The sequence below is a fragment of the Phocoena sinus genome, chromosome 20, assembly GCF_008692025.1.
Source record: "Phocoena sinus isolate mPhoSin1 chromosome 20, mPhoSin1.pri, whole genome shotgun sequence".
Taxonomy (NCBI): domain Eukaryota; kingdom Metazoa; phylum Chordata; class Mammalia; order Artiodactyla; family Phocoenidae; genus Phocoena; species Phocoena sinus.
The window spans coordinates 6,403,848-6,421,100 of record NC_045782.1 but is presented as its reverse complement, the minus strand read 5'-3'; the positions used below and the strand labels follow the sequence as shown (position 1 = coordinate 6,421,100).

Here is a 17,253-nt window from a genome sequence, read left to right as displayed (position 1 = left end):
CGGAGGTATAAAAACCATAAATATACCAGAAAACTGAAATCCTTTATTTGTATTTCACTGACCCTTAAAATAAGTTTTACTTTAATTGCTTTAATATCAACTAGATTTTTTTTCCTTTACCCTCTAAATCTTGATAGAGAATTTCTGACTATCCAGTGGCCATTATGTAAAACAAAAAACATGCCTATCTCCTTTAACAAATATTTATAAAATACTTAATATCGTATTAAAGTCTATAAAAATAGGCAAACTACCAGACTCATTTTCACTCTACTAATACTTTTTGAGTCAAATATTTCCTAAATCTCATGAAACTGTCTCCACTATGGAGTTTGATGCTAGCATATGTAAGAGTTGCCGTCCAGATGCTCTAAGACAGCACTGACCAACAGAAATATAATGTGAGCCACATAAGTAATTTGAAATATTTTAGCAGTCACATTTTAAAAAGTAAATAGAAATAGATAAAATTAATTTTAATTATGTATTTTATTTACCCCAATACATCTAACATATTATTTTAACATGTAATCAATATAAAAATATTTTACATTCTTTTTTATACTAAGTCTGTAAAATCTAGTGTATATTTTATACTTATAATCCATCCATTTGGACACTAAATTTTCATTGGAAATACTTGGTCCGTATTTAGATATAAAATTTGCAGCTGAAGAAGTAGATTCACATATCCAAGTTGTTCCAAACATACTTAAAACAAGTGTTCCAAACACACTTATAAGTTTTCTCATAACTGAATTGATGTTTTTAAATAAAAATGAAAAAATTCAAACTTCTTCAGTGTACATTTCAAGCGCTCAATACAACATGCAGCTAGTGGCCACCAGACTGTACAGCTCTGAAATGGTCTTCTCTCCAGGTCTACTTTTGACATTAAAAATATGTGTCTAGATTTTGGTCTTATTTTTCATTTAAAATGTAATTAATATTCTCTCTCTCCTTCTTTTTGGTCCCACATTCCTTTATTCTAGCTAACTTTCTTTCCAAGACATGCTTGTTCACTTGGTTGAGTCCTCATTTAATTCATGGCACTGTACCAGTTCAGTATATGGAGGTTAGTTCAGGGGTACAGCCCTCTCCTGAACTCTTTCTATCATTATCCAAACCCTGCTTCCCTCTATGTTATCAGGTGCAGCCCTTCGTCAACTCTTTATATTTTGAATGCTCTCATATTATCTCGGTTATAAACCTTGCAACTATATAAATAAGTAGGAGGTCTGGTAGTAACCCTATTTTATAGATAAAGAATTATCCATGGGAGTTTACACATTTGCCCAAGTCACATGGATAGTGACGTAGCTGAGTTAGAATTCATATTTCTGAACTTTTGTGTTTTGCCTTTTCCACTACACTGTGACACAACAGAATGTCAGACTCCTTCTCTTACTAGTCCCTTCCAGTCCTGTGTTGTAGGCAGCCTAACTTAGGATTTTTAAAAAAAATCATCTCTAGTATTAACTCAAATTACCTGAAATAAATTCCCAGGAAACTGGCATGTTACAATCATGTTTACAAAAAATTGTAAACTCTCATTTTAAGAACAGGATTCTTCATTTAAATTACTGTCTTGCAGTGAGTTGGCCAGGAGGACCGCATCTCCTTGTTTATATATACATAGACCCATAAGATAAATGGGAAAAGAGCAACTGTGATAGCAATAGCCAACTGAATTCTTCCACCAACTGGATTCCTATAAAGACACACAAAAATTTTTATAAATAACAATCCACTAAAAATTATGAATTGCTTTGGTAACGAATATGAAGATTGATTTTACTAAAACACATCATTACATTTTTGTACGGTTTTTTTAAATTGAAATATAATTCTTATATTTCATATAAGAATTATATAAGAAATATAATTCTGCATTTCAGTGACCTCAGTTGAAGGTCATTGATAAAGCAATGTTAAAATGGATCTTTACATAATGATTTTTGTGTCCTGTTTAAGAAAACTTTTCTTCCCCAAGGTCTTAAGGATACTAGATTATCTTCTCTAAAACTTTTATTGTTTTGCTTTTCACATTAGATCTATAATCCACCTAGAATTGATTATTATGAAAGTTTTAAGGTGTAGGGGTTGTTTCACTTTTTTCCATACGGATATTCAATTGCTCCAGCACTATTTATTGAAAAGATTGCCTTCCTTTGCTACCCTGGAGTGCCACCATTGTCCTAAGTGAAGGCCATATACATACATACATACATACATACACACACATATATATATATATATATATATATATATATATGGATCTGTTTCTAGATTCTATTGTTTCATTCATTTATTTTTCCAGTATGGGTTTATCTTATACTGCCATAGGATAATTATTTAGGTGTTCTTTATTTTAATATTGAGGTCTTTAATTTCTCCCATAATGTTTTATAGTTTTGTATGCAGAGATTTTGCACATCTCTGCTAGATTTATTCCTGGGGAGTTGATTTTTTGATGCTATAAATGGTAACTTTTTGTTTTTATCATTTTCTGTTACTTTCTGATAAAAATAGTTGATTTTAGTATATTGACCTAGTATCCAGCCATCATGCTAAACTCACTTATTTGAATAACTTTTTAGATGTTTAGAAATTTTCTGCATATGTGATTTTGTCATCTGTGAATAAGGAAAATTTAATTTTGCCTTTCCAATCCTTGGGGGCTTTTATTTCTTTTTCTCGCCTTACTGTACTGGCTAGGACAAGAGATAGAACAGTGTTGAGTAGAACTAGTGGCAACAGTGGCTACTTCTCATTCCTGACCTCAGAGGAAAAGTTTTCAGCTGCTCACCATTAAGTATTATGCTGTGGTATAGATACCCTTTAACAGGGTAAGTTCCTTTTTAAATCAATTTTTATGAGCTTTTATCATGAATGGATGTTGAATTTTATCAAATGCTCTTTTTGTATAGGCTGAGAAGATAGTTTATTTTCTTCTTTCATTCTGTTAATGTAGTGAAAAACACTGGTTGGTTTCCAAATGTTAAACTAACTGTATTCCTAGAATAAACACAACTTGGTGGCTGGGTCATGAATTGCAGGACTTGATTTGCTAATGTTTTTTATTTTTTGCTAATATTTTGTTTAGGGTTTTTCCATCTGTGGTCATGAGTGAGATTGCTGTGTAACTTCCTTTTTCTTTCTTTCTTTTTTTTTTTTTTTTGGTGGGGGTGGGTGGGTAATGTTCTTGTCAACTTTTGGTGTCCAGATTTTTCTGCCCTCATAAAATAAACTGGAAAATGTTTCTTCTTTTTCTGTTCTCTGGAAGAGTCTGTTGAAGGTTGGCATTATTCCTTCCTTAAATGTTAGGTAGAATTCTGCAGTTATGCCATATGGTCTAGAGTTTTCTTTTAGGAAAAGTTTATATTATACCCTCAATTTCTTTAATAGTTATGAGACCGTTCTGAGTATTTCTTCTTGTGTCAGTTCTGGTAAATTGTATCTTTCAAGGAATTTGTCCATTTCATCTACATTTTCAAATTTATTGGGAAAAAGTTGTTCATAATATCCTCTTATGATTTTTGCAGTGTCTGCTCCATGGGCAAATATCTTTGTCTTTTTCATCCGAAATTAGTTATTTTTGTGCCTTCCTTTCCTTGCTCTCACTCTAATTATTTTTCCCTTTTTAGCCTTGCCAGGGTTCATCAGTGTTATTAATCATTTCAGAGAATGAATATTTGTCCCTCTTACTCCTTTATTTTTTAATGTTGATTTTTTCCTTTCATTGGTTTCTGCTTTTATATTTATTTTCTTGTTTCTTTGGGCTTAATTTACTGTTCTTTTACTAACTTCTTGAACTGGAGAGTTCCTAACTTCTTCGAAGCTTACCTCATTGACTTTCAGCCTGCCTAGTTTTTGTTTTGTTTTGTTTTAATATATGTATTTAATGCTATAAATTTCCCTCTAAGCATGCGTTTTACCCACATCCCACAAATTTTAATATGTAGTCGTCTTCTTATCATTCAGTCCAAAATATTTTCTAATTTTCATTGTGATGTGTTCCAAATGTTATTTGGAAATGTATTTCCTAATTTCCAAACATACAGTGGTTGTCTGATTATTATTTTTGTTAATGATTTCTAGCTTAGTTGCACTGTGGTCAAAGAACGTACTCCATAAGATTTCAGTTCTTTGAAATTTGTTGGAACTTATTTCATGGCTCAACATAAAGTCTTTTTGCAAATATTCAACGTTTACTTGAAAAAAAAAAGTGAATTCTGCCATTCTTGGTGCTGGTATTCTATATATGTCCTTTAGGTCAAGTTTCTTATTGTGTAGCTCAAATTTTCTATATCTTTATTGATTTTTTAAATCTTCTTGTTCTGTTAGTAACTGAAAGAAGTGTATTAAAGTCTCCCAAAATGATTGTCAATTTTTTAGTTTTTCTTTTTCGTTCTGTCCATTTCTTTTTATCTATTTTGAGGCTATGTTATTAGTTATGTATGCTTTTTAATAAGTGGTGTTGAGATCACCAGAGAGCCAAAAAGGAAAAAGATAATATTGGATCCGTTCTTTTTGCTGTTACACTAGGATAAACTCTAAATCGGTCAAAGATTTAAATGTAAAAATGAAACCATACATGTATTAGAAGAAAACTTAGGTAAGTTACTTACAACCTGAGAGGAAGGAAAGTTTACCTAACTATGACTCCAGATCCAGAAGCAATAAGGGAATGGACCGATAAATTTGGTCACATTAAAAAAAATTTTTTGTTCATGGCAAAGTGTACTTTGCATAAGCAAAGTAAAAGGACAATAAGAAACTGCAAAATAAATTTTTCAGATTATATCACAGACAGAGGGTTAATAGCCCTAGTATGTAAAGAGCTTCTAAAAGTAGAGAAGACCAACAACCTTAGAAATTGGTTAAACCTATACTCTCAGAGATTAACCAATATTTATAGAAAAAAAAAATGTAAATGGCTCTTAATCATATGAAAATATGCTTACCTTTGCTCCTAATACGAGAAATACAAATGAAAACTACCCATTTCTCAACTATCCAATTAGTAAAAATTCAAAAATTTGACAATACACTTTGTTGGCACTATTTTGAATCACAAAAGTTTGGATACAACCTAACAGTAGAGGACTGGATGAATATACTCTGGACCTATCAGCAGAATAAGGAAAGTCTTTATATACCGCAAGGTGATCTCCAGGATGTAGTAAGGGGAAATCAAGAACACAATTGTGTATAATATGCTACCACTTATCTAAGACAAGCAGGAATACCAATGAATGTACGTATTTGCTCCATTAAGAAACCATGGAAGGGGGCTTCCCTGGTGGTGCAGTGGTTGAGAGTCCGCCTGCCGATGCAGGGGACGCGGGTTCGTGCCCCGGTCCGGGAGGATCCTGCATGCCGCGGAGCGGCTGGGCCCGTGAGCCATGGCCGCTGAGCCTGTGCGTTCGGAGCCTGTGCGTCCGGAGCCTGTGCGTCCGGAGCCTGTGCTCCGCAGTGGGAGAGGCCACAACAGTGAGAGGCCCGCGTACCGCAAAAAAAAAAAAGTTTCACCTATAGAGAAAGGGAGGACATAGGGTTGGGAGATAGAGAAGTTAGAGTTCTTTGAATGTACTCTGTCTTGTAGATTTGACTTTGGAACCACGTAGATGTTTTATATAATTATAAAACAAAATTAATATATTTTTAATAAAGTATCCCTAGAAATTGAAAGTAAAATGAGATAAATGAACTTAACTGTCTATTCACTTGGTGGGATTAGCACACAGAGTTACTATTCCAAGTAATTTGAATGTACATCCCTTAGAGAGATGTTCCCTAGAAACAGCAACACAAAATACCTATTTTCAGTAATTATATTGTTATTCTGAGATTGTGTTTGTATTGTGGGATGAGTCAGATGAGTTATGTTGAGGTCACTGAGACTAGAGATTTTTTGACATGATTAAAAGTAAATACAGGGGCTTCCCTGGTGGCACAGTGGTTGAGAATCTGCCTGCCAATGCAGGGGACACGGGTTCGAGCCCTGGTCTGGGAAGATCCCACATGCTGCGGAGCAACTAGGCCCGTGAGCCACAACTACTGAGCCTGCACGTCTGGAGCCTGTGCTCCGCAACAAGAGAGACCGCAGTAGTGAGAGGCCCGTGCACCGCGATGAAGAGTGGTCCCCACTTGCCACAACTAGAGAAAGCCCTTGCACAGAAACGAAGACCCAACACAGCCATAAATAAATAACTGGTAAATTAAGAGAGTCAACTCCTTTTCCTCTTATGATCTGTGTCTGAGTAGTCCAAGAATTGATAAGTGGAAGTTTTCCAGATAATAATCAAGGAATGGTATACTTAGATTATGACCATTTTGCAACTCAAATGAATTAGTGGATTTAGGCAGTGATCATCAAAGATTTTATATTAACATTAAAGAGAAACAGCTAGGTGTTATGCACATTATGATGGAAGTGCATAACACCCATGAAGTGGTCTTGCTTAGTGATGATGATGGTAAGAAGACGACGAAGGAGAAGGAGGAGAAGAAGAAGACGACCAGAATCTGGCCAAGTTTCTAGATCTTACCACCAATTTATAGGAAACATGAAGCACAGAGGAACAAGCATTTATAATACAGTTGTGAAAATATAAACATTGGCTGGAAAACTCATAATACTGAGGAATTACTGTTTTACTTTTTGTGTGTGATGATGGTAGAGTGGTTATTTTTTAAGTGCTTATCTTTTAGAGATACATACTGAAATATATAAAACATAAAACAACATGTTGTTTGAGATTTATTTCAGAATAATCAGGACAGTGATAGATGATACAAGATTGGATATATAATGATAGTTGTTGGAGCTAGGTGATGAGTACATCTGATTCATTATATTAGTCTCTCTGCTTTTGAATGTGTTTGAATATTTCAAAATAAAAAATTAAAGCAGAATTTTTTTTAATTGCCAAAAAGTCCTCCTTTTTTCTAATGCTGACCTTAAAATCTACTTTTTAAAATTAAACATCTATACTGGCTTCCGTTTTATTGGTGCTTGTATAGTATGTTTTTTCTATCTTTTGACTTTCAGTGTTTCTGTTTCTGTATATTTGTGTTCTCTTTTGTAAGCAGTGTTTAGTTTTTAAATCTTTTATCCATTTTGAAAATCTTTATTGGAATATTTGGAACAATTACATTTAATGTAGTTTCTCATATATTTGAGTTTAATTCTCTGTCTTAACATCTGCTTCTTATTTTCCCCATCTGTTCTTTTTCTCTTCTCCTTTCCTGCCTTCTGTACTCCTTTTCTTTCAGTGGTTACCCTAAGGATTACCACATGAATCCTTGACTTATCAAAATCTAATATAAATTGATACTTTTACCCTTCCCGGATAATTCAAGGACCTTAGAACACTTTAGCCCCGTTTATACCCTTCCAGCTTATATGCTAAGGTTGTCATGTATTTTTTATTTTTCTATTATTGTTTTATAAAGTTAATATTCACTTACATGTACCCACAGTTTTATATTTTGTTTGCTATTCACTTTTCCCTAAATATCCAAGCATCCTTTTGAGATCACTTTCCTTCTCTCTGGAGAATAGACTGGCAACTACCTGTGATGACACAGGAAACTGTGATATTCATAAAAGTATGAATGATCATGAAACACTGAACCGACTCTTGTTAGCCTCCCTTGCGAAAAGGAAAGATTTCTCTCAAAAGATTCCTGTTTCCAGTTGTGTCAATATTCTCACTTACCGACTTGATCTGACCAGCCTTAAACGCATCTGATTTTAACAGTTGAGTTGAAAACTTACTTTGATGAGCTGTGGCACAGGCTCAGCCATGCTGTGATAATCACCAGACCAAAGAGCTCCCTATAAAATAGCATAGATTTCATATTTTGAAGTGGCTGCGAAGTGTCATTTTCTCCCTGACACTTGATTCTGCTGATTGTCTGATGACTTCCTCCAAGATATATAGCATCTACAAAATATTTTCAAGTCTAACCATGACTCATAAATTACTTTTTTCAGACCTTTTAAAGCCCTATATGAAAATAAATTTCATCTTATGAGGCAGATAAGAACTTCATGACTGTTCCCCAATTTATAGGTGAACAGAGAAACAACAAACAAAAAACAAACAAAAACATATATAAATCACTTACTTCATGTCACGGGGAGGAATACCACAACCAAGAAGACAATCCCAGATTTGATCAGGCACTCTTTTCACATTGTGTTAGAGGGGTCACTGTTAGGCAGGTTGAGCTCAAATCAGTAATTTAAGCACAGATTGCAGGAGATTGGGTCACGTCTTAGTGGAGTGGAATGACTTGTAGTGTGAGTCTAATGATTTTGGGGTGGGTATATGCTTCTAGAAATATGTGTTAAAAGGTTGTATCTTTTACATAGCGTAGAAAATAATAGTATTTGGGCCAGAAGCCCCCACTTTGATTTCACTGTGCCTCATGGGCTTCAGGTTGGTGGAGGTGATTGAAACCATTTGGTCCACATTCCCATCAACTGACCCAACCTGATCTAGTTTTCCAAAGATTAGGGCCTATAATGTAGCAGCACCTCACCAGTGGGACTTAAGCTACAGGTCTCTCAATTTTGGTGTTGGCAGATGTTACCAGTGGGATAGAAAGGAAAGGAGGGGGGCTATTCGTGAGACCAGGGAGTCAAGGGTGGGAGGAAGCAAAGGAGGAGGTGATAAAACAAGAGCCAATGGTGGTGACAAAAGGAGGAGAGGACATGAGATATATAAGGGCAAGGCTGGCAGAGGCTGACCTCTGATGGGGCTGATCACACGTGTAAATAAGATTCTGGCTTGAACCAGGACTGAATCCGAAGGCTGTTGGAGTTTTTACCTCATTAGACTGGACTGAATGTTACTGTACGCGATCCTTGCTCGTTACAAGGGGGTCAGGGTCCAACTGCCCGATGATAATATAATGCAACGTGTAGCAGTGATCACAGGTTTGGTAGGCAGTGCTGGCTTTGAATCCTGGCTCTATCATTTCCTCAGTTTCTTCAGCTTATAAAGGAGATAATATCTTCCCTGCTCCTTATGGTGTTGGGGGAATTAAATCATCATCACGCACAGATAAGGTGTTGTAAAGGAACAGATTTCTCAGTTCTTCCCCACCCCTTCCAAAGAGCAAAAAATCACTGCTCACCTGCCTTCTTCCTCATGCAAGATGTTCTGTTTTGTATGAAGCAAGAGGTTGTATGCCAAGCCGACAGCCCACACGATACAGAAGAATATGTGTATTGCAGAGACACTCTTCCAAATAAAGTTACCTAAAAACAGATATCCTGGTGCTGTTAATCGTGGAATCACATCCCAGAGAAAAATGGTCTCTTTGTATTGCTTTGCCATAATCTGCCTTCAAGTAAAGCATTCAGAAAAGGCTGGGGTTTTTTTTTTTTCGATTTGCCCTCAAATCAAAAGGTTAAAACAGAGGTTAAAACAGTATTTATAAACTTAAGTGGACATTTATTATTTTGTCCAGCATCTCCCCTTCCTATGATGACGACCCTTATTTTTTCTGGGGATCCACCCTTCCCACACTCCTGGTCTATGTGTCCCAGACAACTGGACCTTAGCGAGGTCAATCAATGTATTCCACCCCCTCAGTGACAGTAATTTGTCTCAGGATGAACAGATAACGAATCAGGGCCAACAACTCCATTCTGAGCTTTTGTGGAGCTATCAGGGAAGTGGCTTCTAGATTCTGTTGGACCCAGCATGGTGAAGCTGTGACCTTTGTGTGGCAGGGCTACCACGTGGAGCCCAGGGCTGAAGTGCAGTGGATGTGGAACTAAGACTGCAGACAAATTTAAGTTCTGAGCTGCCACCAGCGCCTGAAGCCAGCACCACCCCAGCCTTTTCAGTAAAGGATCCCAGTACATCTCCCTTCGTCTTATAGGCCATTTGAGTTGTTTTTTCCTTGCTTGCAACTAATGGAGTCCTAACTGATACTCCTTGAAGATGTAAACAGAGATCTAGGGGCCTTGTACAAGAAGCCCGAGCATCTGGGGGATGAGAGCTTTCCCCACCCAGGTGGGAATCATTAGTCTTTATTCTAAGGCCCTGAGAATTTTCAAGCCCCACTAGTAGAAGCTGATTTAAAGAAAGTGACAAATAACCTGCCGGACTAACATTCCCCATTAATAAGAGAATGTTAGTAAACAATGTAAAAAAAATTTTTTTTTCTGCTCTAAGACACTGTTTCATAGAATGAAACTGTCCAACTAAGGTTTACTGAGTTTTTAGGGCCATAAAAGGTGAAGCAGCTACATTTTGCCCCTAACTGAGGTAGGTGGCCTGTGGGCAATGCAAACCGCTATTTTAAGTGAATTTTTTATGTGTATACTCACCTGGGATATACATGTAAGGAATCCAAGGAGCAGGTTACAAAACAAACATATGATAAAGCCTCTGTGTTAGAGCCATTCACTGACTCAACAAACATTAGGTACCTGCCATATTCCTGGCCATGTTTAAGCTAGACTTGGGCAAAGATGGGTTAGACATGATCCTTTCAAGGGGCTTACAGCCTAGATGGAGGAAACATATATAAAAGTGTGCAAGAAATTGCTGGAGTTACTGTGATGGTACATAAGGAGATCAGAGAGAGCAACATGTATCAGTGAAAAATCTAAAGATTTGTTATAGACATTATAGACAGTTTCTCTACAAAAGTAGCAGTTCAGATCCATAGGCGTTAAATGAATTCAAAATCAGAAAATGACTACTGGGAGTCGTACTGGGAGAAGAACTGTATAGAGTAAATGCATAATAGACAACGATGCACCACTAAGTATGGAGACAAGGTTAGCAGTTTGATTGTTGCCCATCTTCCATTAGCTTGGTGGCTTAAGAAGTCAACGCGGTGACTGAAGCCCTTCTCTCTCAGGGGCTAAACGGCATAACTGCTGTACCACATCAGTATGAGATCTTGGGTTCCAAATTGATAAAGACTGTCTTAGTATGGCACGGCCTTATCAAGTTTTCCTGAAGATGGGTGAGGACGATCTAGATTAGAATTCACCTCCTCTTATGATCAGAAGGGAGAAGAGAGACATGGAGAGTTCCAGTTTTCTCCTGGGGGTTGGCAGATAGACTCTCGTCATTGAAAGGAAATCAGATTTGCTGTATCTCCATTCAGAATCCAAGGTTCATACCTGTGACAAGAGGGTTAAGTCCAACAAGCAGGGTCAGACCGGCAGGAACTGTATACACAACCTGTTAGCAGAAAAAGAGGAAATTACATGGGTTAAGAAGGATGCCCAAAAAGAGGAAAAAAAAAAAGAAGGATGCCCAGTATAGGAGGTGTTCAGAGATGTGTAGGGAGTAAAGAAAGATGACAGCAGTGGCCACCACACTCCGTGACTTACCTCTAGCTTTCAGTAGCAGCTGAGGAAGTGGTGACCTCTGCCTTATGGCATTTACCGTGTCAGGCTGTAATTCTATCTGCCTTCCTCCTAGACTGTAGGCTATTCCAGGAAAGATTTCTCCATCTTCAAGCTCTAGCATTGAGCAGAGTTTTGGTCTCAAGACACAGTGACCTCCTGATCTCTCCCAAGCAACATCCATGCCTAAATGGCCTTTCCCTACTTTTCAAAAAATGCTCTTAGAAAAGCAGGGCAGGGGCAGCCATAATTAGCCACATGGCCCTGCTGGGTCTAGGTCCATGGACCATCCAGCCCCATATTCCATCTCTGCGAGTGAGACCACATAAAGGTTACTGACAGTGTACAGATCAGATGTGCCCAATAAGATCAGGCCCTTCATTTTGGAAACTGTTGTAAGTTGGTTTGGAGTTGGGAAGGCTGGCCCTGAAGAGGCCCTATTTCCAAGCCTCATTCATGGCAAGCAGGCAGATTCTGGAAAAACCTATTTCTTGTGTGGTGTGGGCAGAGGGCAAGTAGGGGGGTGGTAGGTTTATAAGAAGCATGGGGCCTCCCCAGAGATGTAGCTGCTTAACATCAACTGTGATGCTTAGTTAGAAACCTTTAGTTTATAAGGAAGTTGTCAGAGCTGAACATTTTAAGTGATTTGCTGTCACTATGAAAACATGTCTGTCTTGACCCTGGGGAGAGAAAGCATCTGGATTACAGACCATGTTCATCCTTCCTACTCCATCCCAAACGATGACTAGAATATCAGCCAGTATCAGCATTTGCAAGGACAGTCACGCTGCCGAGGGTTAGACCAAACTTTAGTGTGCATATGAATTACCTGAAGATCTTACTAAAATGCAGATCTGATCCCAGAGGTCTGGGGTAGGGCCCTAGATTCTGCTTTTCTAACAAGCACCCAGGGGATACTGGGGCTGTTGTTCCAGGGCCACTTTTAGAGCAGTAAGGGGTTAGTTTCCCCCTAGTGAAGAGCTACATGACTTAGCTACTGAGGGAGAGAGAAACAGAGACATCGAGACAGACAGAGAGAAGTTAAACACATACACATCATGCAGTATTTAATTGTGCTCTCCATAAGAAATGTTTGGCAGAGATTTTTAAATGTGCATTCAAATGTATCACATATCTGTGATTAATAGATTAAGGGGTCTGAGCACTTATGTATGAGTGCTCACCAAGCAGAATGGATCCTAGACCATAAGCCATGTTAGGGGCTTCTTGGGAAACATTTCCTCCCTGATGAAAGGGAGAAAAGCACAGGAGGAAAACTGGTTTTGCCTCCTGCCTTGTTTCTTCCTACTTGGGATGCTCTCGTCTGGGCATGAGATGTTTGGAGCTGCAGCAGCCATTCTGTAAACATGAGAGGACATACCACCTACCCATTGAGGATTGGCAGAGAAGCAAGACAGAAAGCCCAGGTCCTTGATGACACTGTTGACCATTAAGCACCTGCCTCTAGACTTCTTGTGAGGTGGTCTGTATTTTTATAACCTGATGCTAGTCATATTTTCTATTATTTGCTCCTGTATGCATCCTGATACAAGTATCCTCCATAAGCAAGATGTGGTAGGGAACATGGAAATCAGTCAGGTACAGTACAGCCCCCAATGCCCGGTAACATATAATTGATTCATCTGTGCCTTTATTGTTTTATTCACTCAAGAATCAGTATGGGAAGAACTGCCATAGAAAGATTCTATGCTAGGTTGCCTAAGGACCACCAAGAAGAGGGAACTGGCCTGTGATCCCTGGGAGCTGGCATATACAGAGCCAACTCTAATGCAAAGCAGAATGAGTTAGTGGTACAGTAAAGGTTCAAAGGAAGGATGGTTGGAACTTATGGGAAAGAGGCAGAGAGATTTTGCAGGTGAGATAGCATTTGAGATAGACCTGGAAGCTTGAGTAGAGTCTGACATACAGGAATTCTCAGGGCAAGGCAAGAAGTGGACTGGGCTTCCCAGACCAAGTTGGGAAGGTGGGTTAGGGCCGTATTGTGGTGGGCCTGGAATGCCAAGTTGGGAGTTTCAACTTAGACATTTTGGGAAATGACAAAAGTTTTTGAAGCAGGAAGCAATATATGGGGAGTATTATAGGAATGGAAGATATTAGAGGCAGCTCGAAGAGTTAGGAAGGACCCACAAGGGTCCATGTGGGAGGAATGGAGGGCTAAACTGGGGGTGAGGGAGGATGTCTTTGGGGGCCTGGTGTTTATTATTATTCATATTACATCATCCAAGCATGAGGTGAAGGGTAAAATGTGCCGATACCGTACAGATAAGCAATTAGACCTACGTTGTTTTTTGTTGAATTGCTTTGTTCTTTGTTTTCTGAGGGGATCTCAAAGACAGTGGTAAGAAACAGAGATGTTAGAGATGGCTGAGGTTTTGAGCAAGGATGACTCAGAATGACTGCTGATAACAGAAATGGTGAGTCAGAAGGAAGAGTGGGCATTGGAGGGAAAGATGCTGGGTAGGACCTTGTGTGTATCTGAGGAGCCACTGTAACGTACAGGTGGACAGATGTAGCAGTCGTTTGGAAATTCGGCATTAAGCTGGATATTTGGAACTGCAGGAGAAATAACATTTGGAACTAAGGATATGGATCATAGTGCTGAGGAAGAGGCAGGGGCATGTGAATCTGGACAGTAAGAATATCAGAATGTGGTTATATTTATAACCATATATATATATATATAAAATAGATTACATTATATATAATTCCAAATGCTTTCACTTGTTGTTACTCTATACACAGTCAACATTATTCCAAAGCCTAAAATCATCTCATCAGTGACATTGTACAGTATTGTATATCTGTATTGAAAGAACCAAAATTTAGATATTTCCAAAAATGTGTGGAATGAACTCCCCCTCCTCTAAATGATTCAATCAGAGCATTGGTTCAATGTATACTGTAGGTTTTATGGGCTTTAATTACTTTTTATGAATGTAACTCACTGAATTAGCAGAACCACATACCTTAAGCCTGCCATTTTCTCGTCAAATGTTTGTTGGAGTTTCTGGATAGAAATTCATGAGGATTGGTTCACTTAACCTTGAGAGGTCTGTTCTGTGTCTTCAGAAAAGTGTCCTCAGTTGGCCCATTTTATTCAAAGGGAATACTGCTGAAAGGCACCTCTATATCTGGAAAATTCTGACTTCTCAATCTGATCCTTCTAATATTTTAGGAAAAAGCACTTACTAAGGATTTGATTTCTAAGTTTTTAAGTAGACGAAGCAGGGAGGAGGGCAAATAGATAAACCTGCGTGTTTCACGCAGGCCCACAATTCTTTCAGGTGTGGGAAGGCAGCTCCTACTCACCATCCACACTTCTGCATCTGGATCATTTACCTGGAATGCCAAAACGTCAGCATTAGCGACATGCTGTCATGCTCCATTCCAGCATTTGGTCTGCTCTTTATTCATTTCAGTCATTTTCTAAACGCTGCAGTAGGGACCGAGGATACAAGGAGGAGTATGACATAGTGTGTAGCCGATGGTGACAGGGGGGGCTTCTGGCTGAACCCAGCACCTGGTTTGAACACACAGCCACACCTACCTATTTGTAAAGAAGGGCACAGGGGGTCCGCAAAGGGCGAGCCAAGCCCAGAATGGGTATCTTAAGGGCCCTCCAGTCTCAAGGAATGAGGAAAGCTATCACAAAGGGGCCCCAAAGCAGGCTTGGAAGGATAATTAGCTGCAAAGGGTTTTGCTCTGCTTCCTCTCCTAGGCCGTGAGTTCAGCCTCGCCCCCAGGCTGCCTTTTTAGAAAGGTGCCAGGGCCGCTTCTGCTCAGGTCCCTGCAAAGGGACACGCGCCGAACCAGTTCCTTCCAGCATGTGAGCAAACGCGACCATATGATCACACCTGTCTCAGCTGGAGCCGGAGTGCGGGTTCCGGGATCACCAACCCTGACTCCAGCCCTCCCCGTACAGGGCCGGCTCCTGCGACCCCGCCGGCCGCTCGGTCTACACCGCACGGGGCCTGGGGCGGAGCTCGGAGCCCGGGGTCCCGCCGCCCGCCGCCCGGCCCGGGGCGCTGACCTGCACGAAGGCCGCCAGCGCGAAGAAGGCGCCCATGAGCCAGTTGCAGGCGCGCCACAGGCCCGGCGCCCCGCGCCCGGCCGCAGGCGCCATGGTCGGGCAGCGCGGTCCACGCCGCGGCCCCTCCTTCCGCCCGGCCCGATCCCCGGAAGGCCCTCGGTCGTCCGGTCCCGGGGCCACTGGCCGGCGCGCGCCCGGGTGGGAGGGGCGCCCGTCGGGCCTTCCTGTGGGCCCGCATTCGCTCCTCGTCAAATGTAGAGAGGCGTAGGTATCCGCCCATTTCTCAGACTCGGAGAGTGAGTGACAGAGCGCCGGGGAGGCTGGTTCAGCGTCGCACAGCTCGTCCTTGGGGGCAGGAAGTCGCATTTGAACCCAAAGAGGTGCAACTCCAATGCCAGTTTTCACTAAAGCTGCCTTCTTCACATTTAAAAAAAATTAGAGGAAATTAAAGGCGAGGGAAGGAGGGAGGAAAGAAGGAAAGAGAAAAATAGAGGCGTGTGTGTGTGTGTGTGTGTGTGTGTGTGTGTGTGTGTATGTATGCGTGTGTATGCGTACGCGCTTTCTGGTTAGTGTTTATGCATTTCTTTCCAAAGCTCAGAAACTTTCAAAGCCCTGTAAGCATTATGGTAATCTCTTAGAGTGACGACAGTTACATTAGCATCTCATACAGCTCACAGCTTTTCTTAACACAGCCTCGTTTATCTTCATGGGCTTTTATTATCAGAGGTATTTACATATTATACATATTTACAATTCTTTCCCACCACCAAAACCAACAAGTTCTCCACACGCGTTGCTCATGAATTTCTTATGAACCAAAGACACTTGAAATATTCACTTTTCTCTCCTCACTTGTTTTATGGTCTTTTTCTGTTTTGTAATTTACCCTTCTGATTACTTCTTCCCGGGGCTCATTTACACATCCATAGGCCTCATCATTTTTGCTGTTCTAAAGAGTCTTTATCATTTCAAATCATGAGCCTGTTCTCCTGTGCTCCACTCCTTTTCGCTAAATCTCCTAAAACTCTTTAGGATTTTTTTCTTTCTTTCTCTGTTTCATTCCTTTCAAATAATGCTTATTTCAAGAACGTTGTCTGCCGGATGCCTGGCCCTGTGCTTGGTGCAGGGACCATGAAAGGGACTTGCTGTACGCTCTCCGGGATAGTTTGGAAATGGGGTCTTTAAAGAGATAATTAAGTTAAAATGAGGTCATATGGGTGGGCCCTTATCCAATATGACTGGTGTCCGAGAAGAGATTTACACACAGACGTATACAGAGGAAAGACCACGTGAGGACACAGCGAGAAGACCACCGTCTGCAAGCCAAGGAGAGAGGCCTCAGGAGACACCAACCCTGCTGACGCCCTGATCTTGCCCTCCCATCCTCCAGAATTATGGTCAGAAAATAGGTGTTTGTTGCTTCAGTCCCCCAGTCTGTGGTACTTTGTTATGGCAGTCCTAGCAAAGTAATACAGGAAGTGATCATTGCCAACCAAACAGAGGTGTGGGTGGCAAGGAGAGAGTGGTATGAAAATGCTTTGTAAACTTGTGTGCTGTGCAACTCCCCTGCAGTTTATATTTTTCAGTGTTGTCTGGGGCATTCATGGTCACTGTGTGGACATGTGTTGTTTTTGCTGGCGCAGGGTTCATTCTCCTTCTTACAGGATCAGCATCCCAGTTACTGGGGAAGGACCCAGCTCCCACTGTCAGGGCATGTATACCAGGAGGGCTGGCGTGCTGGGGCCTTTCCAGAGATTGGCAGGTGACCGTGGCCTGCCAGTTGGCGTAGCCCATCCTCCTGACCACAGCG

The 17,253-nt window shown here is 40.3% G+C and overlaps 1 protein-coding gene across 4 annotated transcripts; it reads right to left on the bottom strand.

The window, feature by feature from the left end:
- Positions 1-23: 23 nt before the first annotated feature.
- On the bottom strand, positions 24-15,662 carry TMEM220 (transmembrane protein 220). 4 transcript variants are annotated; one of them, XM_032616293.1, is made up of 6 exons: positions 15,444-15,662; positions 14,723-14,752; positions 11,165-11,225; positions 9,154-9,277; positions 7,787-7,846; positions 24-1,711 (listed from the first exon to the last, which is right to left on the bottom strand). In XM_032616293.1, the coding sequence occupies exons 1-6, from the start codon at positions 15,534-15,536 to the stop codon at positions 1,576-1,578; spliced, it is 504 nt and encodes a 167-aa protein (XP_032472184.1). In that variant the 5' UTR covers positions 15,537-15,662; the 3' UTR covers positions 24-1,575. The 4 variants fall into 4 exon arrangements, 3 of the variants coding, with proteins under 3 accessions (XP_032472184.1, XP_032472185.1, XP_032472186.1); XR_004347449.1 differs by having other exon boundaries at positions 1,623-1,711; positions 7,787-8,225; XM_032616294.1 differs by lacking the exon at positions 7,787-7,846.
- Positions 15,663-17,253: the final 1,591 nt, after the last annotated feature.

Bases quoted from the DNA above. Each gene is read 5' to 3' on its own strand.
- TMEM220 (XM_032616293.1), bottom strand. From the start codon at position 15,536: ATGGCGCCTGCGGCCGGGCGCGGGGCGCCGGGCCTGTGGCGCGCCTGC. The intron at 14,753-15,443 runs GTCAGCGCCCCG...TTGGCATTCCAG, and splicing joins CGCTGGCGGCCTTCGTGCAG to GTAAATGATCCAGATGCAGA. The intron at 9,278-11,164 runs GTATGAACCTTG...ATCTGTTTTTAG, and splicing joins ACTTAACCCTCTTGTCACAG to GTAACTTTATTTGGAAGAGT.